This window comes from Monopterus albus, unplaced genomic scaffold (assembly GCF_001952655.1).
Source record: "Monopterus albus unplaced genomic scaffold, M_albus_1.0 scaffold23.1, whole genome shotgun sequence".
NCBI classification, from domain to species: Eukaryota; Metazoa; Chordata; class Actinopteri; order Synbranchiformes; family Synbranchidae; genus Monopterus; species Monopterus albus.
This window is the reverse complement of record NW_018127903.1, coordinates 3,746,623-3,760,522: the sequence shown is the minus strand read 5'-3', so window position 1 is coordinate 3,760,522 and position 13,900 is coordinate 3,746,623. Positions and strand designations below refer to the sequence as shown.

General features: G+C 41.0%; 1 protein-coding gene across 4 annotated transcripts in view; it reads right to left on the bottom strand.

Annotated features, from left to right (window-relative positions):
• Positions 1-2,792: 2,792 nt before the first annotated feature.
• mvk (mevalonate kinase) overlaps positions 2,793-13,900 on the bottom strand; it is a 14,939-nt gene continuing 3,831 nt past the window's right edge. For 2 of the 4 annotated variants that reach the window (XM_020594475.1, XM_020594476.1), the window contains 7 exons: positions 10,584-10,733; positions 9,557-9,660; positions 9,345-9,390; positions 9,095-9,185; positions 8,583-8,702; positions 8,237-8,390; positions 2,793-7,249 (listed from right to left, as the gene is read on the bottom strand). In XM_020594475.1, coding sequence (XP_020450131.1) covers positions 7,098-7,249; positions 8,237-8,390; positions 8,583-8,702; positions 9,095-9,185; positions 9,345-9,390; positions 9,557-9,660; positions 10,584-10,733 — 817 coding nt within the window. In that variant the 3' untranslated portion in view covers positions 2,793-7,097. Of the gene's footprint in view, positions 7,250-7,751; positions 7,902-8,236; positions 8,391-8,582; positions 8,703-9,094; positions 9,186-9,344; positions 9,391-9,556; positions 9,661-10,583; positions 10,734-13,900 lie in introns of those variants that run through there. The other 2 variants (XM_020594477.1, XM_020594478.1) reach the window with 2 other exon arrangements.

The window sequence follows — 13,900 nt, the reverse complement described above, 5'->3', positions numbered from 1 at the left end:
GCCAAACCACTGGATTTAGCAATGTGCTCTACTTTGTTCCATATAGGAAGAAGCAGCAGAATTAGTCTTAACAGTGGCAGAGGTAGCAAATATAACAGCTGGCATCTTATAATTAGTATTCAAAGAGAAATCAGGATCATCTGACCGCTGGCAGAGCGTCTAAGTTCTGGCCCAGTGGACAGAGAGTAAATTCCGCAAGGGATTCCCCAGGGAGTGAGACATACTGGGTTTGAGAGGGGTTACTGGACTGTGCTGTCTCTCCAACTGTGAGCCACTAGGGACCAGAGCAGAGGTGCCTGATGGTGCACTGAAGCCTGAGTGTGACACCTGGGCTGTCTGTCATGGCCACAAACACAGACGCTGTGACACTCGACAGAATAGGAGTTGAGGCTGCAACACCAGAAGTCAAGACCTGGCTGACAGTAAGGATGAGAAGCATGCGGTGCAACTCAATAATTTCCCTGACAAACTTAAATCCAAGCCTGTTTGTCTCCTTCCTCCATTCTTTTTTTTTCTCCTTTGTTCTGTGTTCATGGCCCTTTAAATAAATCAGGGTCCTGAGGAGGCTGAACCCATCAATTAGAGTCGTCTGATGAGACTGTGTGTGTATTAATCAACAGTGTGAGGCGTGTGACAGGCTGAGAAGAGAGGATGGAGGACTGCAGTGCCGGAGAGCTTTACGAGGAGCTTTGACGAACAGGCTCTTAAGATGAATTTCCCAGTCTGCATCACTAAACTAAACTGATATCCAATTATGTTCCCCACGTCAACAAGCTAACAGGGCAGCTGTGAGCAGCATCACAGTGTCAGAATTGGCCAGGCACAAGGCAGTGAAACCCAGGACCTTGAAGGAGATGTCACAAGGAGGCCGGAGTCAGTCGCTTGAGTGAACGATGGTCCACATGCTTGCCTGAAAGCATGACATTGCCAAAGGGGGAAAAAACACCATTTTATCATTCAGTGCGATTCGCACCCTCTCTCCCTGTCAAACATGCCATATGTCCCCGTCACAGGTCGTCTTGCTGGCTTATCGAGTGTGACAGGGCTATTCACACACTGCTCCCAATCAGACACAATCTCCTGGAGAAAAAAAAAAAATCACCATCATAGCACAGTGACAGGCTGTCAGGCAGAGGGTACCAACCTCCACAGGGCCTTGGCTGAAAGTCTGCCCATTTGGGGAGGGGATGGGGGGCAAAGGCCAGGGGTCACAATGGGGGAGACAGTGTAGGCATCTACACACGCACAAGCTTCATACACACTCATACTGTTGACACTTTTCCTTTATTCCTTCAACTGGAAAAATGCAGATCTTGTCCAAACACATGAAAATATCAAACAAAAGGATTTATTTAAATGTGTTAATAAAGCATTTCTGTGTGAGAACTTAAGTTTAAGACCAACTCCATTTCATGTTGAGTCTACAGGCAGCTCTCGGCAACATTAAAATAATGATAGCTGCACTGCTCACACAGGTAATAAAATTCACTTTAAGTGCTGTGGGAAATAAATTTGACTTGACATTTTACTGAATTATGTAGATCATTGTGACTGTGAAGCAGGTTATTTGCCTGACAGGCAACAAAAGTGGTATATAAACCTCGCCTGAGACTTTACACAGCGACCTGGTCACCAGCCTATTTTCCTAACCACTAGACCATATGAGCTCCTTTTGTATGTGCTATGTGTCAATCTGAGGCTACGAGTCAGACAGGTCACCAAGATACACATGTAGGACGCGCAGTCTCAGAGCTCTAAAGATTTACTGTCCTTGAGGGACTTCTAGAGTCTGCAAATGTTTACTTTGAAGATTCTCAGTGGTACTTAGCTACTTGGCTCCAAACACAATAACAGTGCAGATGCTGAATATATTCACTAAGTGAGCAATCAGTTGAAAAGTGGGCTGAAAAATACACTTATCCCCCCCCCACGATGATATGCATAGAAAAATAAATCAGAGAGCAAGAGATGGAGCAGAGGGGCAAGGGGGTGAGAAGTAGTATCACCTGATCTGTCTTATCTTAAAAAGCGGCAGGATGTGTCACCTCAACTCTTCAGAGAAGGAGATAGAACACTCCTGGCACATTTTTATATGAAAGATTTCTGTGAAATGATTGCTAATCTATGCAAAAAAGCAATCAGTGACTCATTCATAATGCATGAGCAACGAGATACCAATTTTGCAACGCTTTCAGATTATTAGATGTTATCGTGAATGCAGCAGATGAAATATGAACACTCCTACCTGTCCCATTGTAATTACATGACTGCAGTGGTCCAGATACACTGGGAGAGGAAAAATGCATTTAAAAAAACCTACAGACAAACAGACAAGCAAACAGAACATCCATTACTATCTGAATGCAGATAGCTCTGGAATATTTGTTTCTAACAGCTTTATGTATCCATTTGTGCCATGATTTATCAATGTAAAAGCTGTGGTTTTAAGTACATCTGGCTGACATTCTAATGGTCCATCAATCACACTATGTCATGTGAAAACATTTTCAGATCATCCTCTTCCCCAAGTCTCTGAGAGAAAAAAAAGGAATCCAATAAATTGGCTGCAATCCCTGCGAAATGATGAGGACCTACTTCTAATTCAAAGCAAGTTCAAAGTATGAATGTTAAGATAAGCTGCTTCTTAAATTAATGCATATCAAATTTCATTTAGGATATTTTTGTTCTATAGAGCTCCTAATGTACTGAATATGTGCCTCTTTCTAACACTGCAGTTTAAAGACAGAAAAAAATTAAGTAAAATATCATTCCTGTTTGGTTTAATGGTCCCAGATGATTTAATTGAATGTGTTATTGAAGTATGTGTTTCTTGTACAAAAGCCATACACGATACAGAAACAAAAATAAAGAATGAAACAAATTTCATGGATTTATGTCCTTTTATATACGAAAAATACTGCTCAACCTCTGATTTATGCCTACATACCGGACATGCCATTTTTCTCAAATATTGGTTCATTTGAACAGAAACAATCCAAATAAATAGTGATGGACTTTGACCTTGCTGATCAGGGTCTTTGCAACACAACCTCACATTCTAGTGGTCCCACGTGAGACAGACTGGTAGAAGGCTGCACAGCCTCTCTTTTTCCTTCTTCTGTTTAAACATTAAAACACACAACACACACACACAGAATCCCAACTTTTTTTAACTTCAGTGTTAACGTGTGTGGATTGCACCTGGAAGCCTTGTGAAAAGTGCTGACAGATTTCATATTTTTCCATTCTGGGCAACTTCAACACAAGGGATTTGCTCTGAAAACTGAACACAGCCTGGATAAAGGGTGGTATAAAAATCAATGAGGCTTTTCAAAGGCAACAAGAAAAAACAGCACCTTAGCCTGCAATTAAACAAGAGCGCTCCTGGCACTGAGGGATGACAGAGTATGTTGCAGGTGCTCTCGACCTCACAGGATCAATTACAGGATAAATACAATGGCATGATACAATTCCATGATGGAAAACGGGAGGTGGACTGGGACCTGCTCTGTCATGTGTTTAAGATGTTTACAATAATACAGTTCAAGCAAGTACACCCTGTGGGCCCATTTCATAAACACCTCCAAACCTCATTTGAAACATTCTGCGTAAGTGGTGAGACAAGATTGCCATGCTGGAGGTCACAAAATAAATCTAGGAGGCCACAAGATGATTAACAAAATAGGGAAGTAGAAAAAGCATTTCTTTATTCAGACCTTACCTGTAATATTTTTTAGCTATGCAGATGGCACGGCTCTAACGTTAGTCAGTTGGTCCCTCAGTTTACCACTTTGGCCCAGACTGAAACATCTCAGCAAATATTGCAAGCTTAAAACAGACATTCATGGTTGCCAGATTATTGGTCTGACTCAATGTGGACATCACTCGACTTTTCCTCTAGTGCCATGTTGACATTGACAGTGATACTTGTGGTTTTTAATGAAATGTCTCAACAACTGCTGGATGGATTATCACCAGATTTGGTCCAAATGTCTCAGGATGAATACCAAGAGGCCTACAAATGTCAATTTAGAGCCATTATAAACTTAAATGTTTTATTTTTCTATAATTAATATATGAACAAATACTGAGAAAACTAACATTCCCCACAACCGGATCAAACTTTGGGTTTAGAGCTAATTAACAAATATTAGTATGCTAACCCTGTCAACTAAGATGGCAAATATGGTAAACATTATATCTGACCACCAGGTCAGATAACGGTTGTACTGGGCAGCTTCCACATGTGAACATAATCCAGACTGTGGATCGGGCCACATGCATTTTCCCATATGGACCCAACCCATTCCCGGGAGTTTGATATCCGAACCGGACAAGCTTATAGAATATAGTGTCCAAACCTGACCCGAGCCCAACGCAGTTGATTTCTATAGTGTTTTTCCCCTTATCACTAAACGAAGCAGACATTTTAGGGCTCCTGGCGTCTAGCCTCTAAATTTCTGTCCAACCTGGGCCAAACCTGACGAGTCCCGTCAGGCTCGGTTTGGGTATCTGTACTCTAATGTCATGAGGGTGTTCCTGTAAAAGAGAGGTGGCCTTTCAGAGAATTTGCCCTGTCTAAATAAACATTTAAAAAAATGCACAGCATTACTTCTCCAACTGGGTAGCTGGAGCCAAAAAAGCAAAACAAAACAAACAAAAAAAAAAACATTTATAACATTTTCCTAAAACTAAACCCTAAGTTTTCTGACAGCACCCATGTACCCTGCTGTCTTAATCAGCTCCTGGCTTCTAACACCAGCCCCCCCCCTCCACTTACTGAAAGGGCAAACACCCCCATGAGGATCATATAGCCCATCATGACAGAGAGGAGTTCATGATGCTGACTATCGCTGTGTCTATATGAAAGCCGGTCACACAAATTCCCTTCCCTTCTGTGGCCAATTCCACATCCTATTTCAACACAGATATCATGACATAAACCCAAAAGAAATGTTCCATAATAACAACAGACAGCATGATGTGATCCACAGGACAATATATGGAAATGGAAATGCTTGCCATAGTAAGTCATACACACACCGATTCCCTGACGGTAAAACCGGTGCCCATCAGCAACATGATATCTTGTTAGTCAGGTCTAATTTTGTGTTCAAACTTAATGGTTCCTGACAGGCATTTCACCAGTCAACTGAGGGACCAGAGGGAATGTGCCACAGCGAACGCGACCACTCGGCAAATTCACGTTTTATCTTTCCTGCTTGGACAAAACTCATTGTACATTCTTGCTTCTCCCAATATTGATCCATCCAGACAAAACTCCCTAAACTGTAAATGGTAAATGATTTGTACATCTGCCTCCTCACTCCTGGGACAGCATGTCGCTTTCGCTGTATTGCTTTAATTCTGATCACCTCCCTTTATCCCTGATTTGAAATAATCTGAGGGCCTCCTTACATTATATTCATCAGAGCAGAAAAAAGGAGGCACCAACATTGATTTAAAAAAAAAATCTGTCTTGCAGAGGTAAAAGGAGTAAGAGAGAATGAGACAGAAAAGAAAGAGAGAGGCTTCAAATGAAACAGGTTCTGTTGTCTCCTTCTTGTCCCCGCTTGTCAATGCCATTTCAATTGAAAAGCACAGTGGTAATTAAATTCCAGCAGGGGTTAGGGGCAACCGTACGGCGTGCTGACGGGGGGCTGCCCTGACATAAAGATGACACAATTCAAGAGGACAGAGGGGGCACCAGGCGGAAAGGGAGGGAGGATGACAAATGTCGTTTATTCACATACACTGCCGGATTCGTACTACTCAATCTTCATGACATTTAAAAAACTGAAAATGAAATGGATATTCAAACCAAACTGAATCCCACAATGACCTTTTCCCAAAATTAGGGATATTCCAAACAGATCCGTCTTCAGCATCTGCGGCATTTGCACAATATTTTGTAATGCTTAGGAGGATAAGCGATTAAGTGGAGACGAATTTGGGAAAACTGGTGTGTGTTTGTGTACATATATGTCAGTACAAATGTGTGACACACACAAGGATGCTGGTTGTTGATTCACAGTATAACCGCACTAATCCAGAGGCTCCAGAGAGGCCACAGACTCCTGCTGTCCCACTCTCCCCATCCTCTATTAGCAAAACAACATCGCCAGTTAGGCTTTAACTGCAGAACTGAGCATAATATACACACACACAACACTGAAATGATGTTTTACCAAACTACCACAGATATTTAAGATACTCTTGGAATGACACTGAGTTTAAATTACAGAAAACTCTTTATAGCATAATTTTACATTTAAACATTTCTGTGAAATGAAGACCAAAATGTGAGAGGAATGCAGTAACATACAGTACGATGCTGAAGTTATGTTTGAAACAGCAGACATTCGACTTAATAATGATAACTCATGAGTGAAATCTGACATTAGATGTGAATAATACTTGGAATACATTTGTGATATTATCATCTCCTTGTCTTGGCTTAGACATATTCTCACTGAGCTTGTTCATGAAAAGAGAACCAATAAAGCAGCTACTTCCATAAAAGCCTTTGTAGGACTATGAAGAATGAAAAAACTGAACAGCCACTGAGTTTTGTTGATGACCTCCCCCCAAAAAGAAGAAAATAAATAAATCCTACCTAATGATCAATATCATCCAATAACAATGCATGTTAATAAGTAATTAACGACTGATGATCATCTAATTATTATTATTGACTCTGGTTTGACTGACTGTTTTAAACCCCAGCAGGAAAAGATACATTTATCTTGCCAGCGGTTCACTTATACGGGAATCAATTTTATATGAGCCTCTTACTGTAAATCCTCTTTCATAAAAAGGAATTGTGTAACTCTAATGCCATCTAGTGGTCAAAGGGTAAAATACACACATTTCACCACAGGGACATTTGATGAGCAAACACTCCATGAGATGTTTCACCCAACACACAAGGCACAATTCACTTGTTGTTAGTTCCAAAACTAGACAGTTAGTATGAAATGTCCCTGGATCTACTTGGCCCATTTCGACAGTTCAGTATTCCTCAGGTCTTGAGGTAACAACAACAACAACAAAAAGGCGAGTCTGCCCTCCTTTTGAGTCACAGCCACAGGTGGGTGTCAGTATCGGTTTAAAATCTCCAGAGCTTCCACCTTAACAGAGAGAGGAGCGTGCTGCTGGACACCTGGCCCGCCAATACTTGTTTCCCAGCAGTCAAAGCCGTAGTCTCTCAAGTCCTGCACTGTACTCTGGACCACGAAGGAGTCAGTTTCTACAAAATAAACAAGCCATGTCAAGGATGCTGTGGAATGTTAAGACTAACTGTGCTTCAGTGGCACTTTCAGAGACGGAACATATGGATGCGAGGACTCGCCCTGTAAAGTCTCTGCAAAAGGGAAACACTGGAGCCACACACAAAACTGATCTCATCGGTCAATTCTACAAACACAGAAAATAAGGATTCTGCAATGGTTGTGATTTTGAAAAAATTCTCACTTCCCAGCTGTTTGTTGCAAGGATAATAACCCACAACAGGGTTCAACACTTCAGCTCAAAAGGGAGGATCCTGACCATACATCCATTTGAAAATTAAAAACCTTCAGATGCACAATGATAAATAACTTAACTCAGAAAGTCATAAAATAACAACTCTCTGAGAACACTGAAGACAAACAATCTCTTTGGAAACAGCTGCGATTCACACAGACAGAATTGATTGTTAAGGAAAAAAACAAAGAGCATTTGGAAATCTATTTGGATTTTATTAAAACTTATTATGCACCATGCTGCAGGCATAAACAAAGGCTGAATGTGCAGGTTCTTTGCTTGTTTATTTTATGAAATGGGGGATGATAACCGATGGCACAGTAGTACCTGCACACCAAAGGACCTCTCCTGTGCAAGCGTCTCATCATTTCCTGCCACTCAATTCGTTGTTTCAGAGAGGAAGAGTGAGGGAGCATTTAGGGAAAACAGAACATTTGTTGTCAGCGGGAGTCTGACAGTTTGGCTCATCAAACTCCCTTCATCAAATTGAATTCATTATAAGACAAATCCACTGTGGGATGCAGTATAGTCTCGACAAAATGAGGGATTCATTTCAATTATATGCCTCATTTAAACAGCAGAGGTAATTACAGCAGCAGATAAAGAATAGTCCCTTTTAAAATAAAGATATAAACCTTTGACTTAGTCCTTTATGCAAACATTACATTTGCAATGTTATGGTGTGTCCAGTAGAGCAACTGGCCTTTAGTACCTGGTCTTAGAAGTGTGATGCCACAGCCTCCCCCACCTGCTCCGGTTAGCTTGCTGTGAAGCCCTCTGGTCAACGTGACCCGGCACAGGGTGTCCAAGGCAGGGTGACCCACACCCATCACATTCAGATGGTGCTGGTTGATGTCGATGAGCTCCTAACAAATGGAATGACACAGCTTTAGTTAATACCTGTTGCCTATCATTAGATAACTGTTGTATAGAATATGAATATGGGTTCGAGATGAAGTGTACATTTTAACGAATATATTAGGACAACAACCATACAATTACACTTCACCATCTCAATAACATGCTTACAATAAGACATGCTTTACACAACTGTGTACCTCTAGAATATTGTAGTGTTCTCCTGTGATGGGCTCACAGGTCATCTCTGAGAGGACTTTCTCACAAGTGCAGGAAATGGCATCAACTGAGTCAAGCACAGGAGTAATAATAGAGGGAAACTACAGGAGGGGCAAACAAATGAAAAGAAATCAGCAGCTCCAACCTCACAGCAAATCTCTGTGAAACTAGGCTAAACAAGCTTCATAATGGAGACGCTGTATACAAGTACAAACTGTAAAATGGCAGGTTTGACTTTGTTTGTGTTCCAGCCTGATCACAACACTGCCACAACACCATCCAGGCCTATCTGGGGCCGAGGCAGACATCTGCACACCTGCTGGTGTCACCAAGGCAACAGCACACAGGGGTGCTAGCTAAGAGTTTAATTTCAATATTTCATGAAGGCACTCGACATTGGGCTCCGGAGTATGTGCCATGCAAAAGCACCACCTATTATATTAATTACAATGTCAGCAAGTAACACACAGGGGAGAAAGAAACCGTTTAGCACCTTGTTAATTCTGTCCTTCACCCCAGCAACAAGCACCTTGGTGCTACGTGGTATTTTGGTGTTAGTAAGGAGGATTCTTAATAGTGGCACCCTGGAAGTAAAAGCACAGAGAGCAGAGGTCATACAGCCGCATTATTCAATATTCTGATACACTAATTTTACCCAGAAATCATATGTTTTCTGTGACTAATATTTTTGCATTTTATTAATTCCCTCTTTACACAAATTTAAATTGGATCAGGGTCATTACCTGCCCAGTGGTATTATCTTCCCGGCCAAGAATCTCAGCATGCCACCTACATAAAGGGAGATCAAAACCATTAAACAGATAATCATCACAGATGAACAGTGGTCTTACAATACTCTGATGATTCCATTAAAGAGCGCTGTGTGTCCATGGAGACAAAGAGAGGTAAAACACCATATGTACTGCACCGTATGCGGAATCATTTCAGGCCTCACCCCATGTTCCTACAGCATTGTCTACTCCTGAAGGATTACCGTGGATGATCATCTCCCCTTGGAAAGCCCAGCTGTTGATCAGCTCCAGGTCCTCCTGACACCACCTGCACTCATTTTAAAACAAAAGGAAGCACTTTAAAGCCCAGTAGACTTTTTGAGACCTGTTGTCTTCTGCACCTTATATCTTCATACAGATGTTGTTTGTGATCTCACAGGATTGGCAGTAGAGTAAAACAATATCCGACTGGCACTAGAGCTGAGCTTTATTTTGTGCCATTGGTTTTCTAAAAAGATTCTTTTTTTCATTAGATATTTAACTGAAATTTATAGTTATGATTAAAGAATCCCTGACAGCAAATGTTAATTTTTGAAAGGAACAAATTAGAATCAGTACATTGCTGGCTAATAATATGAAAACCCATCCATCTGGGAACTCAAAATTACATAAGAAATTACAAATATGATGTGAAGATTTCTTGTCCTTTTCTGCTTAAATAGTTCATATAGATCCTGCTTTAAAAAGTGTTCTCAGCTCTTTGTACTTGAAATGAACGCCTATTACAAAGTCGCAGACATTTCTGTACACATTTTATTTAAATTCCCAAGTTAAACAGTAAACAATAAAAATCTAATATTCCAGTGTTTTTATGACTTTCTTGTAATTGTTGTTTGAAATGGCTCTGTGTTGCTTTGTGTTAAAAACATTCACCAAAAACGTATCACAAGCTTCTCAAACATAGTATTTATTGAGCTGCGGGTCAGTGCATTTGATTATATTTTAAAGGTGTTTTGTGCTATTGTGTTGACCCCTGGATGATGTATCCATTTTTATACTTAAGAATTATGTGATTCAAAGTCTTCAATTCTCCATCAACTTCAAGCTAAAGATGCTCTGAGAAATTGTTTACATGGTATGAGACAGAAGTAAAGGCACCTCTGTGATTTATTGCACCTGTTACTTTGAGTCATTTGCCTTTTATAGAGCATATTTATCATTGTTATAATGTCGATTTTTTTTTTTTTTTACCCAGCAGTGGGATCCCAGAGAGGAGTGGGAATGGCTCCACTCGCACACAGCAGAGCTGCAGCTAAACACACAGAGTAGGCAGCACTTGACCCCAGTCCTGCTCCGGTTGGCAACTCCGACCACACAGACACAGTCAAGCTGGGCAGCTCTCTGGGAAAACATACACAAAGACTGAGCCTGATATATGCAGCTTATTACTATTATTACAATATTGACATCAGATGTCTAACAGTGGCAGTACAAAAGAATTTACTGCATATCATTTTGTAACTGCATCCCTAAAATAATAAAACCCACGCAACCTGTACCCATTAACATTTAGAACTAAAAAGTATTTCTCATTTATAATCAAGTAAATAATGTTACTTGATACAATTACAAAATATACATAAATATAAGGAATGTGCAATGTATAGCTATCCATACACGACTATATGCTTGACACTGCTGTCAGTGTCTGTCAGGGAAGCAGCATTTAGGCAGAGAGTAGAAGACTCTAAAGTAATTGTCCGCCTCTTCTCTCAAGGGAAAAACACATCCAGACTTGTTAAAGCTTAAAGGCTGCAGTGTGGCTTAGTGCCAAACTCTCATTAGTGGTCATTCTGTCAGAACCCATCATCTCTCTCAGACATGCCAGCACCGTGTCAGCACCAATTAAACCTTCCGACAACCTGCAGCTCTAATGTTCCTGAGCATCTTCCCCGTTCGCAGCTGCTGAAACCGCTACAACTAACATCCGCCCTTTCTGTCTCTCTCTCATTACTATCTTCGTTTCAAAGTGGAGGAAATTTTTTTCAGCCTTTTCTTGAAGATGTCTTTGACAAAATTGAGTATATTTTTGCAGACAAAGCACTTTCAAAAGTGCTGGAGAAAATAACGACATAGAAATTGCATTTGACTTTGACTGTACGAGAGCTGTAAGGCATTTTCAACATTTCATTTCATTTCAACAAAGACATCTCAGTTCAAACACCTGCAGTATTCACTGTGCAACAGTTACAATATAATAAGCACATAACCCCTCTATGATAGACTACAGTTCACGGCTGTACAGCATGATATATGATAAATAATATAAATCAGCCCAATTCATTTTAAACTGGTTTGAAGCTCACACATACAGTGGGTACGGATAGTATTCAGACCCCCTTAAATTTTTCACTCTTTGTTATATTGCAGCCATATGCTAAAATCATTTAAGTTCATTTTTTTCCTCATTAATGTACACACAGCACCCCATATTGACAGAAAAACACAGAATGTTTGACATTTTTGCAGATTTATTAAAAAAGAAAAACTGAAATATCACATGGTCATAAGTATTCAGACCCTTTGCTGTGACACTCATATATTTAACTTAGGTGCTGTCCATTTCTGCTGATCATCCCTGAGATGGTTCTACACCTTCATTTGAGTCCAGCGGTGTTTGATTATACTGATTGGACGTGATTAGGAAAGCCACACACCTGTCTATATAAGACCCTACAGCTCACAGTGCATGTCAGAGCAAATGAGAATCATGAGGTCAAAGGAACTGCCTGAAGAGCTCAGAGACAGAATTGTGGCAAAGCACAGATCTGGCCAAGGTTACAAAAAAAAATTTCTGCTGCACTTAAGGTTCCTAAGAGCACAGGGGCCTCCATAATCCTTAAATGGAAGACGTTTGGGACGACCACAACCCTTCCTAGAGCTGGCCGTCCGGCCAAACTGAGCTATCAGGGGAGAAGAGCCTTGGTGAGAGAGGTACAGAAGAACCCAAAGATGACTGTGGCTGAGCTCCAGAGATGCAGTCGGGAGATGGGAGAAAGTTGTAAAAAGTCAACCATCACTGCAGCCCTCCACCAGTCGGGGCTTTAGGGCAGAGTGCCCCGACAGAAGCCTCTCCTCAGTGCAAGACACATGAAAGCCTGCATGGAGTTTGCTAAAAAACACCTGAAGAACTCCAAGATGGTGAGAAATAAGATTCTCTGGTCTGATGAGACCAAGATAGAACTTTTTGGCCTTAATTCTAAGCGGTACGTGTGGAGAAATCCAGGCACTGCTCATCACCTGTCCAATACAGTCCCAACAGTGAAGCATGGTGGTGGCAGCATCATGCTATAGGGGTGTTTTTCAGCTGCAGGGACAGGACGACTGGTTGCAATCGAGGGAAGGATGAATGCGGCCAAGTACAGGGATATCCTGGACGAAAACCTTCTCCAGAGTGCTCAGGACCTCAGACTGGGCCGAAGGTTCACCTTCAAACAAGACAATGACCCTAAGCACACAGCTAAAATAACGAAGGAGTGGCTTCACAACAACTCCGTGACTGTTCTTGAATGGCCCAGCCAGAGCCCTGACTTAAACCCAATTGAGCATCTCTGGAGAGACCTGAAAATGGCTGTCCACCAACGTTTACCATCCAACCTGACAGAACTGGAGAGGATCTGCAAGGAGGAATGGCAGAGGATCCCCAAATGCAGGTGTGAAAAACTTGTTGCATCATTCCCAAAAAGACTCATGGCTGTATTAGCTCAAAAGGGTGCTTCTACTAAATACTGAGCAAAGGGTCTGAATACTTATGACCATGTGATATTTCAGTTTTTCTTTTTTAATAAATCTGCAAAAATGTCAAAAATTCTGTGTTTTTCTGTCAATATGGGGTGCTGTGTGTACATTAATGAGGAAAAAAATGAACTTAAATGATTTTAGCATATGGCTGCAATATAACAAAGAGTGAAAGTCCCGAGGGAATCACATGACTGGTTCAAACAGTCAATACTGCTTCGTAATGCGAGACCTTCCTGTGCGTGCTTCAGCAGGTTTGTAGGCGCAGAAAAGCACTATATACATGACAGATCCTCCTTTGGAAAGATGTGATCCTCTGACCTACTGGAATGAGCACAAAAATGTTTACCCACATTTGTTTTCCCTAGCAAACCAATACATATGTACACCAGCCTCATCAGTGCCATGTCAACGTGTGTTTTTCAAAAGCTGGAGAAGTTGGCAGCAAGAAAAGAAACCGGCTCAGTCCAAAAACAGTGGAAAAAAGATGGTTTCTCAATAAAAATCTTTGAATCTCCATCCCATGTACATTATAATACCCTGTCCTTGTTACATGAGCACACCATCTCCCAACTACAACATTATATACTTTTATAGAATCAACCGAACGATCAATCAATCTTTACAAAAATGCATTTACATCATTCACACAAAGCCTAGTTACACTCATCACATAATTGTATGGATGCTGGCTCAGCATCCATACAATAAAGAAATAAATTATTGGAAAACAGTATGGATGCTGACTCAGCATCCATACTATGTTTTCC